The sequence below is a fragment of the Penaeus monodon genome, chromosome 5, assembly GCF_015228065.2.
Source record: "Penaeus monodon isolate SGIC_2016 chromosome 5, NSTDA_Pmon_1, whole genome shotgun sequence".
NCBI lineage: Eukaryota > Metazoa > Arthropoda > Malacostraca > Decapoda > Penaeidae > Penaeus > Penaeus monodon.
In genome coordinates this window covers 26,678,866-26,693,865 of record NC_051390.1, presented here as the reverse complement: position 1 = coordinate 26,693,865, position 15,000 = coordinate 26,678,866, and the positions used below count along the sequence as shown (strand labels likewise).

General features: G+C 46.6%; 2 protein-coding genes across 2 annotated transcripts in view; one reads left to right on the top strand and one right to left on the bottom strand.

Moving 5' to 3' along the window:
* LOC119573496 overlaps positions 1-6,975 on the top strand; it is a 7,235-nt gene extending 260 nt beyond the window's left edge. Inside the window, exons 2-7 of the mRNA XM_037920712.1 lie at positions 1-60; positions 480-646; positions 1,005-1,157; positions 1,349-1,434; positions 1,676-1,837; positions 6,779-6,975. The exon at positions 1-60 is cut by the window's left edge and continues 93 nt beyond it. Coding sequence (XP_037776640.1) covers positions 1-60; positions 480-646; positions 1,005-1,157; positions 1,349-1,434; positions 1,676-1,837; positions 6,779-6,975 — 825 coding nt within the window. The remainder of the gene's footprint in view (positions 61-479; positions 647-1,004; positions 1,158-1,348; positions 1,435-1,675; positions 1,838-6,778) is intronic.
* Positions 6,976-7,014: 39 nt separating this feature from the next.
* Positions 7,015-8,420, bottom strand: LOC119573495 (proline-rich proteoglycan 2-like). The gene is made up of 4 exons (XM_037920711.1): positions 8,327-8,420; positions 7,989-8,113; positions 7,498-7,675; positions 7,015-7,253 (listed from the first exon to the last, which is right to left on the bottom strand). Exons 1-4 carry the CDS (start codon positions 8,418-8,420, stop codon positions 7,015-7,017), a joined length of 636 nt encoding a protein of 211 aa, XP_037776639.1.
* Positions 8,421-15,000: the final 6,580 nt, after the last annotated feature.

The window sequence follows — 15,000 nt, the reverse complement described above, 5'->3', positions numbered from 1 at the left end:
TTTGCACCAGCGGGCACCTTTTTGGGCCTTATCGGAAAATTTGGGCCCTCCCAAACATTTGTAACTAACCCCTCCCCTGGTCCAAAAAAGGCTTTTCCCAAACCCGCTATAACCCCCCGCCACTGCATTTTTTTAAAGGGGGCTCCAGGGGCCCCTCTCTCCACCCTAAACTCTTGACAGCCCGAAAACCGGTTCTAAAACTCTGTCCGGGGGGGCAAGGGCATCGCTTTCCGAAACTACCTCTGGGGCGGGCCAAACCCCTTTTGGAAGAAAGGGCACATTTAAACCGTCCCCACCCCCCACCAGTTTCCGTCCAAGGTGACACCCCCTTACTCTGCGTCAGGTAGGCAAGGCCCGCAACATTTGCTCGTCCAATCGGCCACATACACCGCAGCCCTGCACCGTGCTCCCCAAACCCCAATACGACCTTTCCCACTGGTCCCTTGGCTGCACACTATCCCCCCTTTGACCCCACACAGTTCTGTTTCCCTCTGGAATTCGCTTTAGGGGGCCAAACATATCAGGCCGCACTGGGTCTTCCACCCCCAGTGTCCACTGCCCAGGGGGAAATTTGGCTTCCTATCTACTGCCCCTCCCCCTTCATCGTGCGGGTTTCGACGGCAATGGGGGCCCGGGAACCGGGACGGCGGGTTTTGGGCCCCCCTTCTCCGAATGCCCCCGATTTTTTGGGGGGGCTGTCCACTTCCTTAGCCTTAGGACATGCACTCGGAGGGTGACCAATACCTCCAACAGTCCTTGCAGCCTGCTTAAAGGCATCAAAAAAATCCGTCTGGTTGAGGGGCTTGTTTCTCCGCTCCCTCTGACACGGAAAAAAGGGCCTGTGCCCTCCCTTTTCGGGCACCCCCAACACAAGCCTTGGAAATTTCTGGGGGTCACCTTCCTCAATGCTACCTTCTCCTTTTTCCCCTTTCCCCCCGAGGTCATGGGGGGGCTGACCCGCTGGCCCTAGGCCGCCTTTTGTGTTGTGGGGTGTCCCTTTTCAGAAGGCCTCGAACTCCAAGGCCCTCGCCAGCCCACCTGCGGGTTTCCTCAGGGGGGTGCCTGCTTGACGTAGTTTTTGAAAGCGGGCTCGCCCTGCAAAGCGCCCAACAAAAACCCGCGGGCCAGGACCGAAATCATCTCTTCCGCACCGCAGGGTACGACCTCCTTCCCACCCGCCTCCCCCTCCTCCACCAGCTGGGACAGGGGTTCCCCACGCTACGATTTTTCGTTTCCCTTCAAGTGGGCCCGATATCCCTTTCGGCCTGGGTTTGGTGGGCCCGACACGGCTTTTTCAAAGCCCCCCCAAAACGCTGGTGTAAGAGGCATTTTTGGAAATCCCCGGCAGTCCCCCCAACCCTTCCACCGGGGGCCCCTTCGCTGTTCCAGCTGCGGGGCCTTTTCTCTTCCTGGCTCCCCCTGGGCAGATCCCCGGTATTTAAAATTGGGCCATATGCCTCCCAGGCCCCTTCCCGTCTTTCCCCAGCTGGCTTACCTTTACAAAATGTCCTAGGGGCTAGGGGCTGCGGGGTTTGGGGGGAACGCGTGCCGGGGAACTAACACCCCCGGGGGGGAGGAAGGGGTGAGGGGGGAACGGGGCCCGGGTTTTGCCCGGGGCCCCGGTTTCCCGGGCCCCTATCCCCCAAGGGAAAAGGCGGGTTCCGTGGGTCCCCAGCCTTCTGCAGCGACCACGGGCTCCGACACATGCGGGCGGGGCCCCCGGGATTTCCTGCCAGGGACCCCAGGCAGACCCCTAAATCTGACCCTCGGGCCCTTTTGGTTGGGCCAAACCCCCTCGCCCTGCCTTCTCTGTTTGAAAGCCCTTTCAAAAACTCCCGTGAGGGCCCCCCTTTTCCCCCTTCACTTCCTCCCTCGGCCCCTAAAACCTCGCCCTTCGGAGCCCCTGCACCTCCTCCTCTTTCCCCTTTCTTCCGCTGTTGCAGGATTTGGGGTTTTCGGGTTTTGAGTTTCCATCTTAAACAGAGGGCAAGTTTGCTCTGTGGCCCCCTAAACCTTTTTGGGCCAAAAACCTTTTTCCTTTTCCCCTTTCCTTGCTTGAAAACCCCGACGAGAGGGTGCCCCTTTTCGCTTGCCCTCTGTGCCTGCTCTTCGGGGGGGCCCCCTTTTTTCCCTTTCCCCCCACTTTAACCGGCCAGCAGGGGCATGATCACGCCCCATCTGGCTCGGTTCACCTCCCCTTCGTGCCTGCCTCAGTCATAGCCTCCTTTTCCCTTTCCATGGCTGCCCCCCAAATCTTTTTGGACATGAAAAGGGCGGGGTCTCACTGATCAAATATCACAATCCATTTCTGACAACCATTTTTTTACCCGGCCGCCTCCCCTTTTCCTGCCACCAACACAAGGCGGGGCTAGGCAGAGGGCGTTTATCCACGGGGTCGTGAACCCTGAAACACCCCAAAGAGGCCCGAGAAACCACAGCGTCCCAAACACCAGGGAGGGGAAACCCCAAGGGGCCCGGGCCCGGGGGCACGAAAAAACCCCCCAAGTTTATCAGGTCCCAAAGGCCAGGAGCAAAACCCAAACTGCGTCCTCTCCCCGGTTGTTCCCCCAAACTCCCCCGGGCCACAGCCAGCTGCGTCATTTTTGGCCCAGGTCCCTTCATGTTAACACATGCCCGGGTCACCCTTTTTTTCATGTTAAAAACATGTTTCACACAGAGAAAAAAAACCCCCGGGTAGAAATTTTTAATATAATATTTTTGTGTGTGTGGTGTTTTTGTGTGTGTGGTGTGTTTGTTTTTTATTTTTATATTTATATATATTATATATATATATTATATTTATAGATATATATATATATTTTTAATTATATATAAAAATATTTTTCAATTTTATATTATTTTTTTTTTATAGAATATATATTTTTTATATATAAATACCATAAAATATTTAAAACTTTTAGTATATCAAATTTTTGGTGTGAAACCCCCCAAATATTTTTTATATAAAAAAAAATTTTCTATATATTTATATCATTTTATTTATATATATTTAAACCCCAAAACCAAAAATATATTTTTAATTTTAAATTATATATATATATATATAATATATTTATATATTATATTTTAAAATTTATATATTATATATATATATATATATATGTTGGGTATATTATATATATATATTTTATATACAAAAATTATATCTTACTATATTATAAAAATACTTCTATATTTTATATATATGTTGTGTTATATCTATTTTCCTTTTTAATATCATTTTATATATTTAATATTCTATTATTATTTTATTTTATTATTTTGTAATTGTTATTATATTATATATATATATATATTTTCTTTTAAATATTATTCTTATATATTATTTATAATATTTTTAATATGTATCTATTATAATATATATATATTATTTTATATAATTTTTATTTATTATATCTATATTTTTTTGGTAAAAATAAATATATAATATCTATATATTTTTAAATTCTTATATTTTTTCTTGTCTCATTTTAAAATTATTTCTAATTCATATTTTATTTTATATTATATATCTTTAATATTATATTATATGATATAAAATATATTATATATTATATTTATATACCTTAAAATATTATTGTTATTTTATAACATAATTTATGTATTATTTATTTTATATATATATTATTTTTAAAATATATAATTATCTATAATTTATGTATATTTATACATACATATATTTTTTAATTTTCAAATTTCATATTTCTCTATTTATATTTTTTCTTTTGAAAACCAAAATTACGCGTTTTTTTAAACTTCTATTTGGTTTTTTTTTCTTCAAAGGTTTTTTCCCTTACTAAAAAGGGGTCCGATTAGAGAGCCCAACAGACAGACGGGGAAATGTTCTGGGGATATATGAGAAATTACATGCTAAGGCTTTTCCGGGTGGGCCCCATTTTTAAAATTCAGCTACTTAGTTTTGGAACTTCTATGCAAATTTTAGTTTTTGTTTGTTTGACTATGAATCACGAAGAAATGAAACAGAAAATAAAGATGAAAACGGAATTGAAAGAATTGGGGAGAGCAAAACTGTTTTTTCTTGTCTTTTATATGTGTGATACGGACAAAAATATGCCAGAGAAATTTAGTGTAAAAATATCTCTTTATCACCTCTCAGCATCTTTCTCTCCCAATGATCAAACCCCATTATTTATAGCCCTTTTTAAAGCATGCCCAGTATTATTTTCATTTTTCTTAGGTCTTAAATCTTTGCCCTTAAAAAATTTTTTTTAATTTTCTCCCTATACGTTAACTTTTTAAAAAATTTTTAATTGTACGGGTTCACTCAAGATTTTTTGGGATTTATCTTTTATATAAAAATTTCAAAATGAAAAATCTAAAGAAACAGCCGACTGTGAAAATTTTAAAAAAGGAAAGGGGTTTATTTAATCGAAGTCCTATGAATTGGGGTTTAAATCCCAAACATCATTTTTTCCCGAAATATAAAGGAACATACCTTTGAGATATGTCTTTGGCCATTATCACATCACATCTATTAAGAGCATTTAGTTATAATAGGGTTGTGGAATGTACTAAATTTTGGGGTTTCCTATGATTTTTACTTTGTTATGTAAAGGGTACATATTCTTAAAATTTGCCTACTGATTATGCAGGTTTTCCCACTGTAATGGCATTGATATGAGTAATAAAGGCAAATATTATAGTTTTTAAAAATTTCCCCAAAAATTTAAAATTTTGGTATCATAAAAATAGTTCAGAAAATATTGATTACCCCTTAATGCAGAGGGCATGACCCTTTTTTTTGTACAAAAATGGTAATATTAAATTTTTTTTTGGGGAGAAACTTTTTTAGAGTATTATTCCTTAAATACGATAAAAACCCCAATAAAAACCCATTACCCTTATTCGAATTTACCCCTAAGCTTTTAAATGATATCCCGGGAAATAATAAAAAATATATATATTTTTTGTAAACAAGAAAAATTTTAACGCTCTTTTTTTTGTATTTTTATTTTCTGAGACTTAATGGCTATGGCAAGAAAAAGGGGGATAGCATAATTTTTTTTTCGGCTAAGAAAAAAATTTTTCCCTTTTAGAGATAAAAAAAGAAAAACGAAAAAATGGGATAAAATGACTTTCAAAACGTCTATTATACATTGTTTAAATTTTTAAAATATATTTAAATCCCTGTAAAATTGTCTTGATTTTGAGTTATTCATGGGCATAATGGGAACGAAATTTCTAAATATGTTTCCTATATTCCCAAAAAATATTAAATTTATGTAAGTATCACATCTCGTATGACGGAAAAAATAAGATTAAAATATTTGAAACCCCAAAATTCCTTCCCTTTACTCTTGGGGCCTCAGAAAAGTTAACAGGTGATTGTTAAAACTTTTTTCGTGTTCTCTAATGGAAAAACGTCCGGTAAGTCCCTCTCTCGAGATCAAAAACCCAGGGTTTTAAAAGGGAAACAAATGCTGGGTTTTAGGTTTGGGTGGGCTCGGGGGTTGTTTTTGGGGTTGTTTTTTTAATACTTGGTGAAAAAAAACGTTTAAAAACTGCACGCCAGTGGGTCTTTGTCCCCTGTGGGAAAACATGTGTTAAAAATGAAAAAGGGTGACCTGGGGGAAAGTGTTTTAAAATGGGGGGACCCGGGGAAACATGACGCAACTGGGTGTGAGCGGAGGGCGGAGGAAAAGCCAAGACGGGGTTGGGGGCTGCTCCTGTGAAGACCTCTGTGTGCCCTTGTGACCTGATATAAATTTGTGTTGCCTGTTTATAAGCTGTACCGTGCAGTGTGACACGCTGGTTTTTCCCCCCGTAAATTTTGCCCCTTAAAAAAAGTGTAAGGTAATAACTTGTTTAAATAATGGGAAAAAAGTCATCGTGTGTTTAAATTTTGTGCCCCGCCTCGCCACTTGGGGTTTTTTCCCCCCGTGGGGTTCTGGGGCGCTGGGGGTGCTCGGTGCCCCCTGGACTGGGGGCAGTGTTTTACGACCCTGGGATAAAAAGCCGGGCTGCCCACCTGGGCCCTTTTGTTTGGGGGCTGAGAGAAAGAGGCGGTCGGCGTAACAAAAAGGTGTAAGGGGTGGGATTTTGTGGGCCCACTACGTGCCAGTTCAGCCCGGGCTTGCCCCCCTTTTTCATGTGGTCCCAAAAATCGCGGCGCCATGAAAGGGGAGGGGCCCATGCTTTAAACAGCACGGTGGGGGTGAAGCCGAGCCAAAGGACCCGGAAACACTGCCATGCTGGCCGGTTTTGGGGAGGAAATGGGGACAAAAGGGGAGAAGAGCAGGCCAGAGGGGACCGAGCAGGCGGGACCATCTCGTCGAATGCAGGCAAGGAAGGGGAGAGGAACAGTTCTGCCGACTTGTTGAGGTGCTACAGAAACATCTTTCAACTGTGAAGATGGAAAATCCCGAGTACCCCCGGCAAGGCCTTTCAACCCGTGAAGAGTGAACTGATGGAGGGGGTGCAGACTCTGAAGGGGGGAGGTTCAGGGGCCCGAGGTAGGAAGTGAAGGGGAAAGGGGGCGTCACGAGGTATTAACGTTGGGAACAGAGAAGGCAAAGAGGTGTTGGCAACAGATGCCAAATGGGCCCCGCAAAAAGGCTGGGGACCCACGGAAACCCCTCCCTTGGGGATAGGTGGCGGCAAACTCGGGCCCGGGCAACCCGCCTCGTTGCCTCCCCCCCCCCCCTTCCCCCCCCCCCAGGTGTGTTTTGTTCACGGGACGCGTTTTTTCCAACCCCGTCCCCCCCGGCCTCCAACATTCTGTGAAATGTAAAACCAGCTGACTACGACGGAGGTGGCCTGGGAGGGATTTTGTCGCCCCAAACTGGGAAAAGCTGGCATCTGCCCGGCTGGCCAGGAAGAGAAGGCCCCGCAGCCCCGGTAACCCGCGCTAAGGGCCCCGCGGTGGAAATGTTTGGGGCCCTCTGCCGCCATCCCCCAAATGCCTCTTACACCAGCGTGGCGGAAAGGGTTTGAAACGCCGCCTGGGCATGGACACTGGGGGGTGAGAAAACCCTAGTGCGGCCCCGATATGTTTGGGCCCCTATTCAACTTCCAAAACGCACCCAGAGACTGGGGTGGTTTTCCCGGGGCCCTTGTGTGCCGCTCAAGGGGGCCCGTTGGGGGCTTGGATTTGGGGTGGCAGCACGGGGCACGGCTGCCGGTGATGGGGGCCATCTGGACGACCCCTTTCTTTTCTGGGCCCTTTACTACCTGACCAGAGTAAGGCCCGGGGGTCGACCCCCGGGCGGAAGCTGGGGAGGGGGGCATGGTGAAAATGCCCTTGCTTTTCCCAAGGGGGTTTTGGGTGTGCAGAGGTAGTTCCGGCTGAGCGACTGCACCTTGGCCCCCCGGCAGAGTCCCAGAAAACCCCTTTTCGATTGTCAAGATTTAGCATGGAGTAGAGGGGGCCCCGTGGGCCCATCCAAAACCTGCCCGCTGGCTGATGGGGGTAGCGGTTGGGCGGAGCCTTGTTGGGCCCGGGGAGGGGTTAGTTACCGTGTTGGTAGCCCAAATTTTCCGATAAGGGGCCCCGAAAGGGGCCAGCTTGGGGCAAAGCTGGGCACTTGGAGGAAGTGGAGCGTCCCGAAGAGTCCCTCCGGGAGCGAGGATTGGTTGGTGTGGGGGGCCTTTTTCCCGCTTCCTCGAGGAAATTGGCCACCGGAGCGCCGCTAACCTGACGGAAGCACAAAACAGAAAGTGCTCACCCCCTGCTTCCCCCAAAATCCAAAGTTTTTTTGCAGGGGGTTTACTTTTGGGCCTGGGCCCCCACAGGATTGGTGAAGCACCGCATTAACCCGGGGGGGAGTTTGCCCTCGACCCCCCCCCGACATATTGCAAAACCAAACCCGGGGAGAAGAGATGGGAGCGCATGTCAAAGAGCTGGGGGCACCGGGGGGATTGAAAAGGGCCCGACATCCCCTGGGCATCAGCGGGAGTCCTGGTGAAAAAAAAGGGACGGGACACAACGCTTCCCGTGTGGACTAAACCCGGGGGCTGAATTTACATGACCCAAACAAGGGCTCATACCCATTGCCGAAATTGGGTTTACCCACTCGATGCATTGGTGGGGGCCGGTGGGGTTTTCCACACTGACCCAAGTCCGGGTTTTTCACTAGGTGGAGATGGCGGAAGAGGAAAAAGCCAAAGACTGCCCTTTTTCCCTTTTGGGGAAAAGGCCCGTGGCAATTCAACGTCATGCCCTTTGGTCTCCCGCAATGCCCCCCGGTTGTTTTTGGCCCTCTGTGGGGAGGGTTTTGGGTTCCTGCAGTGGGGAAAACGGGGCCCTTTTCTACCCTTGATGACATCATCGTCCCCTTTGGGGCACCTTTGGGAGGGGCTGGAGGGGGCTGGAGGCTACTACAGCGGTTGGGAAGGCCAAACCCCAAACTCGCCCCAAGAAATGCTCGATGTTCCCGCATGATTCCGTTTCTGGGGCTGTGTCAGTTAAGACCGGGGTGCGCACCGACCCACAGAAATAAGGTGGTGGGAAATGGCCAGTTCCCCCCAATGTGGCGGAAAATCAGGAGCTACGTGGGCCTGTGCCATACTACCGCCGCTTTGACGGGGGTTTGGGCCCGTGTAAACGGTCCTCTCCACCGACTTACAAAAAAAAGGGGAGTGCTTCCAGTTTGGGGCGGCGTGTCAGTCTGCATTTGACAACCTGAAGAAGGCCCTGGGGGAAGCCCCGGTCCTTGCCCTATCCGGATCCGAAGCTCCCCTTTCCTGTTTTGGGCCTGACGCTAGTGCGGAAAGGGACGGGGCAGTTTTTTTCCCAAATAAAGGAGGGGAAAGGGGTAGGGCGTGGCCCCACACATTGGGCCCAAATTTAGCAGGCCTAAGCAACTATTTGTTGACAAAGGGAAAAAATTGCGGCGGGGGTGAAGAGTCTCGGGGGCCCTTTCACCCTAAATCTACGTGGGCCCAGTTCACCAAATTTGGACTGACCATGCTGCCCTACAGTGGGTTTAATTTGCTGAAAGGGAGCAGAGGGCGCTGGCAAGGTGGTTGGGCGCCTTTAACGTACAACTACCACATCGTCCCCGCCCGGGGGTTTTTCCCCTTGCAACGCTGACAGCCTGAGGCGACGCCCTTTTGAAAACTGTTGCCCCACACTGTTGTCCGAAGGACTGTCCTGTGTGCCTTTCCCTCTGCGGTGCTGGGGAAGCGCCAAATAAAGGGATGATGGGGTTTGGGGTAAGGCACAAAATGAAAACCCCTGACCCCTTTCTCCCATTGTCTGGTTGGGTTGAGGCTCCCCATTTGGGCGCTCCAGTTGGGGGGGCCGTGGCTGGGGGAGAGCCCCCCCACAAAATGTCTTTGGGGACCCCTTTGGGGAAAAATTACGAAATGGATTTAAAGCGGTTTTTTTGTGAAGTGCTGGTGCAGTTCATGGGCAGGGGAACTTTGGGGATTGTAGTACCCCCAAACCATGCGTGCTGAGTTTCTGAGGGAAATTTCAGGGCCGGGGTTACCAGTGGCCACTTGGGGGAAAAAAAACCCTGACCTTTTTCCCCCGTCAACGCTTCTAAATGGTGGGGTGAGAAGTGACGTGGGCTGATGGTGTAGAGCATGTGATGTGTGCATTTCAAAAAGGGGGCCCCCCTAGAAAGAAACCCTGCCCCTTACAGGGGTACTGTGGGGGGAGCACCCATGGGAAAAGGTGGCCCAAAAGACATTGGGTGGTCCCCTGCCTCTCACCCACAAGGGAAAACCCATACATTTTTGTGGTAATTGGCTATTTCCCCAAAATGGCCCGAGGGATAAACAAATTTCCCAACCACGAGGGCCCGGGGCCCTGGTGGGGTTTAGTGAATTTTTTTCATTACCCCTTTTGGTGTGCCTTCGGAAATGCCCCGCCCCAAAGGGCCCTGAGTTTGAGTCACGAGTGTTCCCCTGAGTGTTTTTCGACTGTTAGGGGTCGCAAGACCCCGGGCGACACCCCTCCCTCCACATTCCAAAAGGTAGGTGGGGAGCGGTTTAAAAAACCCTACCCTTCCCCACATTTTGCCAAATATTGGCAGGGAAAATCAGGAAAACTGGGACTTCCCAAACTGCCCGCCATGCTCATGGCCTACTGGTCTGCTGTGCATGAGGTAACAGCCTTCACACCTGCCCGACTCATGTTTGGCCATGACTCAGGCTTTCCCGTGGGTTTGGCCAAAAGGCTTTAACTTCCCCAAATGTCACATCCAGCTATGCCTTTGGGACTGCGGAGAAACCCGGCGGAGGTTTCACCCCACAGTGCGTGGCAAACTCAAGGTAGCCGGCCATTGGGCCCTGAAGGAGACCTATGACCCGGGGCAGAGGGAAAATGGGTACAACCCAGGTGCCCGAGTTTTGGCTTTCAACCCCCCGGGCGGAAGCGGGGGGTCTTTTTTGGGGGCCCAAGCTACAGACCCCTGGGAGGGCCCTACACGGGGGTAGCGGCCCTCTCTGATGTCACCTTCGAATTCGCAGAGGGGGGAAAACGACCGTCGGTTTTCCCCCGGACCGGCCCGGGGGCAAATTTCCCTGGGCCCAAAACTACTCCTGGGGCCATGGTGAAAAAGAATAAAGACTTAGCCCCAGTAGCGGCGATGAGGGCGTGGCAGACGCCCGACCGAGATGAGGACGAGCATTTTGGGGATGCAACAGAAATCATGGTGACCATGAGCCAGGGCTGGGGCAGAAGATACCCCTCCTTTTTTTGCCACGCCAAACTACCGCCGCCCACAAAACCCCCCTCCAGAGCGACCCCAGCGAGACGGGGGAAAAACCCCGCTGGATGAAAATTTTTGTGTTTTTTGAAACCCGGTTTTCAATTACGGGTTTCTTTTTTTTGAAAAAATTTGTTTGTTTTTCCCGAGGGTAATTTTTTTAAATTTTCTGTAGTTTGTTTTTAGGTTTGGTTGTTAAAAGCAATGGGGTTTTTGTTTATTTGGGGGGATAGTTCTACGCCGTGGTCTTTGTCTCTGTGCAAAACTTGTTAACATGAAAAAGGGTGACCTGGGCATGTGTTAAATGAAGAGACCTGGGGAAAAATGACGCAACCCGGCTGGAGCGGGGGGCGGAGGAAAAACCAGAAAACGGACTTGGGTGCTGCTCCTGTGAAGACCTCGTGTGTGCCCTTTTTGACCTGATTTTAAATTGGGGTTTTCCCCGTTTTAAGCCCGTTCGTGCCCGGGGGACATGCTGGTTTCCCCCTTTTTGGGGCCTATAGAAAAATGTACGGGGAAAAAACTTGTGTAAAAAAAGGAAAAAACGAGGGGGGGCCCCCAAAAAAATACTGTAATTGCAGTATTCCCAAAATTTGGGGGCTTTTTTTCAAAATAATTCAAGAAATTTCGGTAATAATTTTAATACTCTTAATATCTGAAAGTTTTTTTTTTTATTTCGAAAGGTAAATAAAAGTCGTCCCGTAAGATATGTGAGTACCTATTTTTTTCCCTTACACGTACTTTCTCACGATTATAAACAATTTTAAAAAAACATCTCTTATTATATAAAAACAAGTGAAATGCCTCAATACAATATAAAAAACACTGTAAAAATGTTAATGAATGACACGAATATTAGAATGCTTTTGTTTTGAAAACATTTGTTTAACTCTCAGTTTTCCGTTCACTACTAACTTCTCGTAGTCATTTTATATCTTGAATTTAAACTGATTTCAGACTTGACATGCGGAAATCGTCAACTAGAAGACATGAGAGGCTTTACCCTCAGAATTCTAATTAACACTCACCGATTTCACATTATCTTAGTTATGATGGTGGGTTGAAAACCAAACAATGTTTACCTAACTACTCCCCTGGGGAAGGATCATGCGGTCAGCCATCCCAGTATAATCAACTATTTGGCGTCAAATGGCTATATAATTCGGCACTATGGTTACACATCCAAGCAATCAGGGGACGGATTGCAAGTGGGTTCCTGTATCCTCATAAATTCCACCGTCACTCATGTGTTCCTCATCCTCTCATTCAGCCACCCTGACTTCATGGCAGTCAGGTTATTCACCCCACAGGGCCCTATTATCCCTTCCACTCCCTATATAAAACCAAACACTAATTTGCCTCTTGCAGACTTCAACAAATTATTCAATTATACAAACCTCCCAGTCTTCTTTGCTGGAGATATCAACGCTACCCACACGACACTACACAGCACTACCAATGCACACGATAGGCAACTCTTTTCTATTTTTGAAACCAAAAGACTCCACTATACAGGACCCGACTGATCTCGTTTTCGGGAACAGGGCAGCACTTGCCTACCACACACACCTACAACCCGGTCCGAACGTTGGTTCAGACCACATACCCATCATAATTAAAATTTCCACATCACCAATACTAAACAAAGAAAGGCGATCTTTCCCGTATAAACAAGCAGACTGGGAGTCGTTTAAATCCAGATTAAATCATCAAAACTTTGAATTTAATCTTGACGGGCTTGATTCACAAATAATAGATGGGCATTGGAATTACATCGCCTGCATCGCCTCAGCTATGCTGAGCACCATCCCCAGGTTTCGGTAGAAAACTCGCATATTATTTCAGCCATCTGGAAGGACAAAACGTCTCCTGACCTGTTTTCGAAGTCTTTTACTCAAAATTTAAACAGATTATACCATTTTCGATGGGACTTATCTATTCTAAGAAGACACGTCATTGATAGTCTTGATAACGACCGACAAAAATATTGGGCAGATTTAGTTTAAAAAGTAGAATGCAACAGAGTTCGCAGTCCTCGGAAATTTTGGCAAAAAATTTAACAACTTAAAGGTAGTAACTGCCCCCCTTCTCCCACCTCATTCATAATAACGTAAAAGATTCAGATCCCGTGCGTGTTATCAACATCTTTTAAGAACACTGGTTCCAAGTTTTCTACTCTTACCCTCCTTATCCCCTGTTCACTGCCAGAATTCAAGAAATTGATACCTGGAGTCAAGAGAACAGTACTAACCCAAAGCCAATTATCCGACTGGATAAGTTGGACCTGCGAACTCACAGCACCCATCTTGTGTGAGGAAGTAAAAGAAAAAATAAATAGGTTTCCTCGTAAGGCTAAAGGCTCCTCACAGATCGGACGCGACGCTCTTATTCGCTTTCCTGATAACCTTATACAAGCTTTGACTCACCTGTACAACGCTTCTCTCGCTACCGGCTACCTCATTCTTAAGCCACAAAAAGACCTGACTGACCCTAAGAGATACCGCCCTATTAGTCTACTCGAGACATTAGGCAAAAAACATAAACACTCGACTAAGGTCGTATCTCGAAGACTATAACCTTTTCTCACATAAATAATTCGACTTTCGCTCGCATCGCTAGACGCAAGACGCACTCAGCATCATCGCAAACTACACAGACAACAAAAAAGACTAACGACCAAAGACTGCTCTTATTACAAAAGATGTTGAGTGAGCCTTCAACACGGACTGGCATGCTGGCCTGAAGTACAAGTTGTGTACTAAGTTTAACTTCCCACCTTTGATTAAAAAGCTGCTCTGCAATGCACGCTGGAGTATCTCAGGGCAACATACTCAGCCCACGCAGTTTTCTCGATGATCACAGATTGAAATTAAAATTCTTAAACAAAGTTTCAGGCACCATTTTAATGCACGCTGGAGTATCTCAGGGCAACATACTCAGCCCACGCATTGAAAAAGGCCTGATTTCAACTTGAGTGCTGGTCAATGGGGCCTGGATGATCTTGCCTCCTCGTTAGTTAGTAAAGCCTTCCCCAGATTCTTCGACCTTGACCCTCCTGAGACCTGATTCAGCTCTTGTTCGTCCTGTCACTAAGTATACTTGACAAAATTATCTCCTTGTATCCTTTTCGGTTTATTCGTCTGAAGAGGAACTTGTGAAGAGTTCGAAACGTTACGATTTAATTTAATTTTCTACTGTGGCTGTTTCTCTATTCATCTTTGTGTACACGTTACTGTGTTTGTGTTTTTGATACCCACTTTCGATTTCATTTGCATATCAATGCAAAGGCCGCCTTGGCAAGAAAAATCTTACATTCGCTTTATCAATTTAAAAGTGCGGCCCACGCACGAAGCTGCATCTATACAAAACACTGATCAAACCTCTCCTCAAATATACACCACTTGCACTAACGCAAACATCATGCACTAACAAGCGCAAACTCCAGCTTGTTCAGAATAAAGCACTCAGATGGATCTGTATGGTAGATAGGGATCGATTTATTACAAAATCTGAACTCCACGAGGTAGCTTCTTTGCTTCCACTGAACACCGAGTGGCGTAGGTTGGTCTGCAAACAGACCAACACACTCCGTGCTTGGCATACCGACTGGCTGGATAGACTCAACGCCATCTTTCGTTCCGGCCGGAGAACGGGAGTAGGCCATGATTTTTTTTTTTTTTTTTTTGGCATGGGACGAAGAAGTGGATGCAGTTTTTTAGGCTTGGCTGCATCCTTTGAAGTCACCTCTTATTTCTTCATTTTCATCTTTCCCCTTCCCCTATCCCTTGTTTTGTTAAATCTTTGTTTTGTTTTTGTTCTCTTGTTCTTTTTTTTAACGTAGTTTGTTTTCTTTTGATTTGTTGTAACCTTTTAATTTCTTAAAGTAAAGTTTAACCTCCCCTTTGCCACAGTCCTTACATCCCTGCTTTTAAATACCTTCACTTCGTCACCTGACGCTTCGTGACTGCCATAACCTCACCCTCACCATCTCATTATCCTTTGCCATAGCGTGGACCCAACATCCTTTATCCTTACCCTACCATCCCACTGGTTTCGGTTTCCGGCACGTGACGCTTGCTGTTCCAGGACCATAAATCCTTTGTTGTAAGGATTTATGGGAACCGAGGAAAGGAGTGTCACGGCCAGTGGTGTTAATCCAGTCGTGACGTGGCCGCCAGGGCCTCGCCTCTCCGTAAGCCCTGTTGCCAACGAAGGGGAACCTTCTGTTGACACAGGCGGGAATGGCCAGCCCCTGATTAGCGACCTCCTCCAAACAGCATAGGTTAGGCGAGGGATAGCCCTG

Coding starts and splice junctions, on each gene's coding strand:
- LOC119573495 (XM_037920711.1), bottom strand. CDS start 8,420: ATGCGGGAACATCGAGCATTTCTTGGGGCGAGTTTGGGGTTTGGCCTT. Junction 7,676..7,988: donor CATGTAAATTCAGCCCCCGG/GTTTAGTCCACA, acceptor TGCTTCCGTCAG/GTTAGCGGCGCTCCGGTGGC. Junction 7,254..7,497: donor AAATTTGGGCTACCAACACG/GTAACTAACCCC, acceptor CCCCCTCCCCAG/CTTCCGCCCGGGGGTCGACC.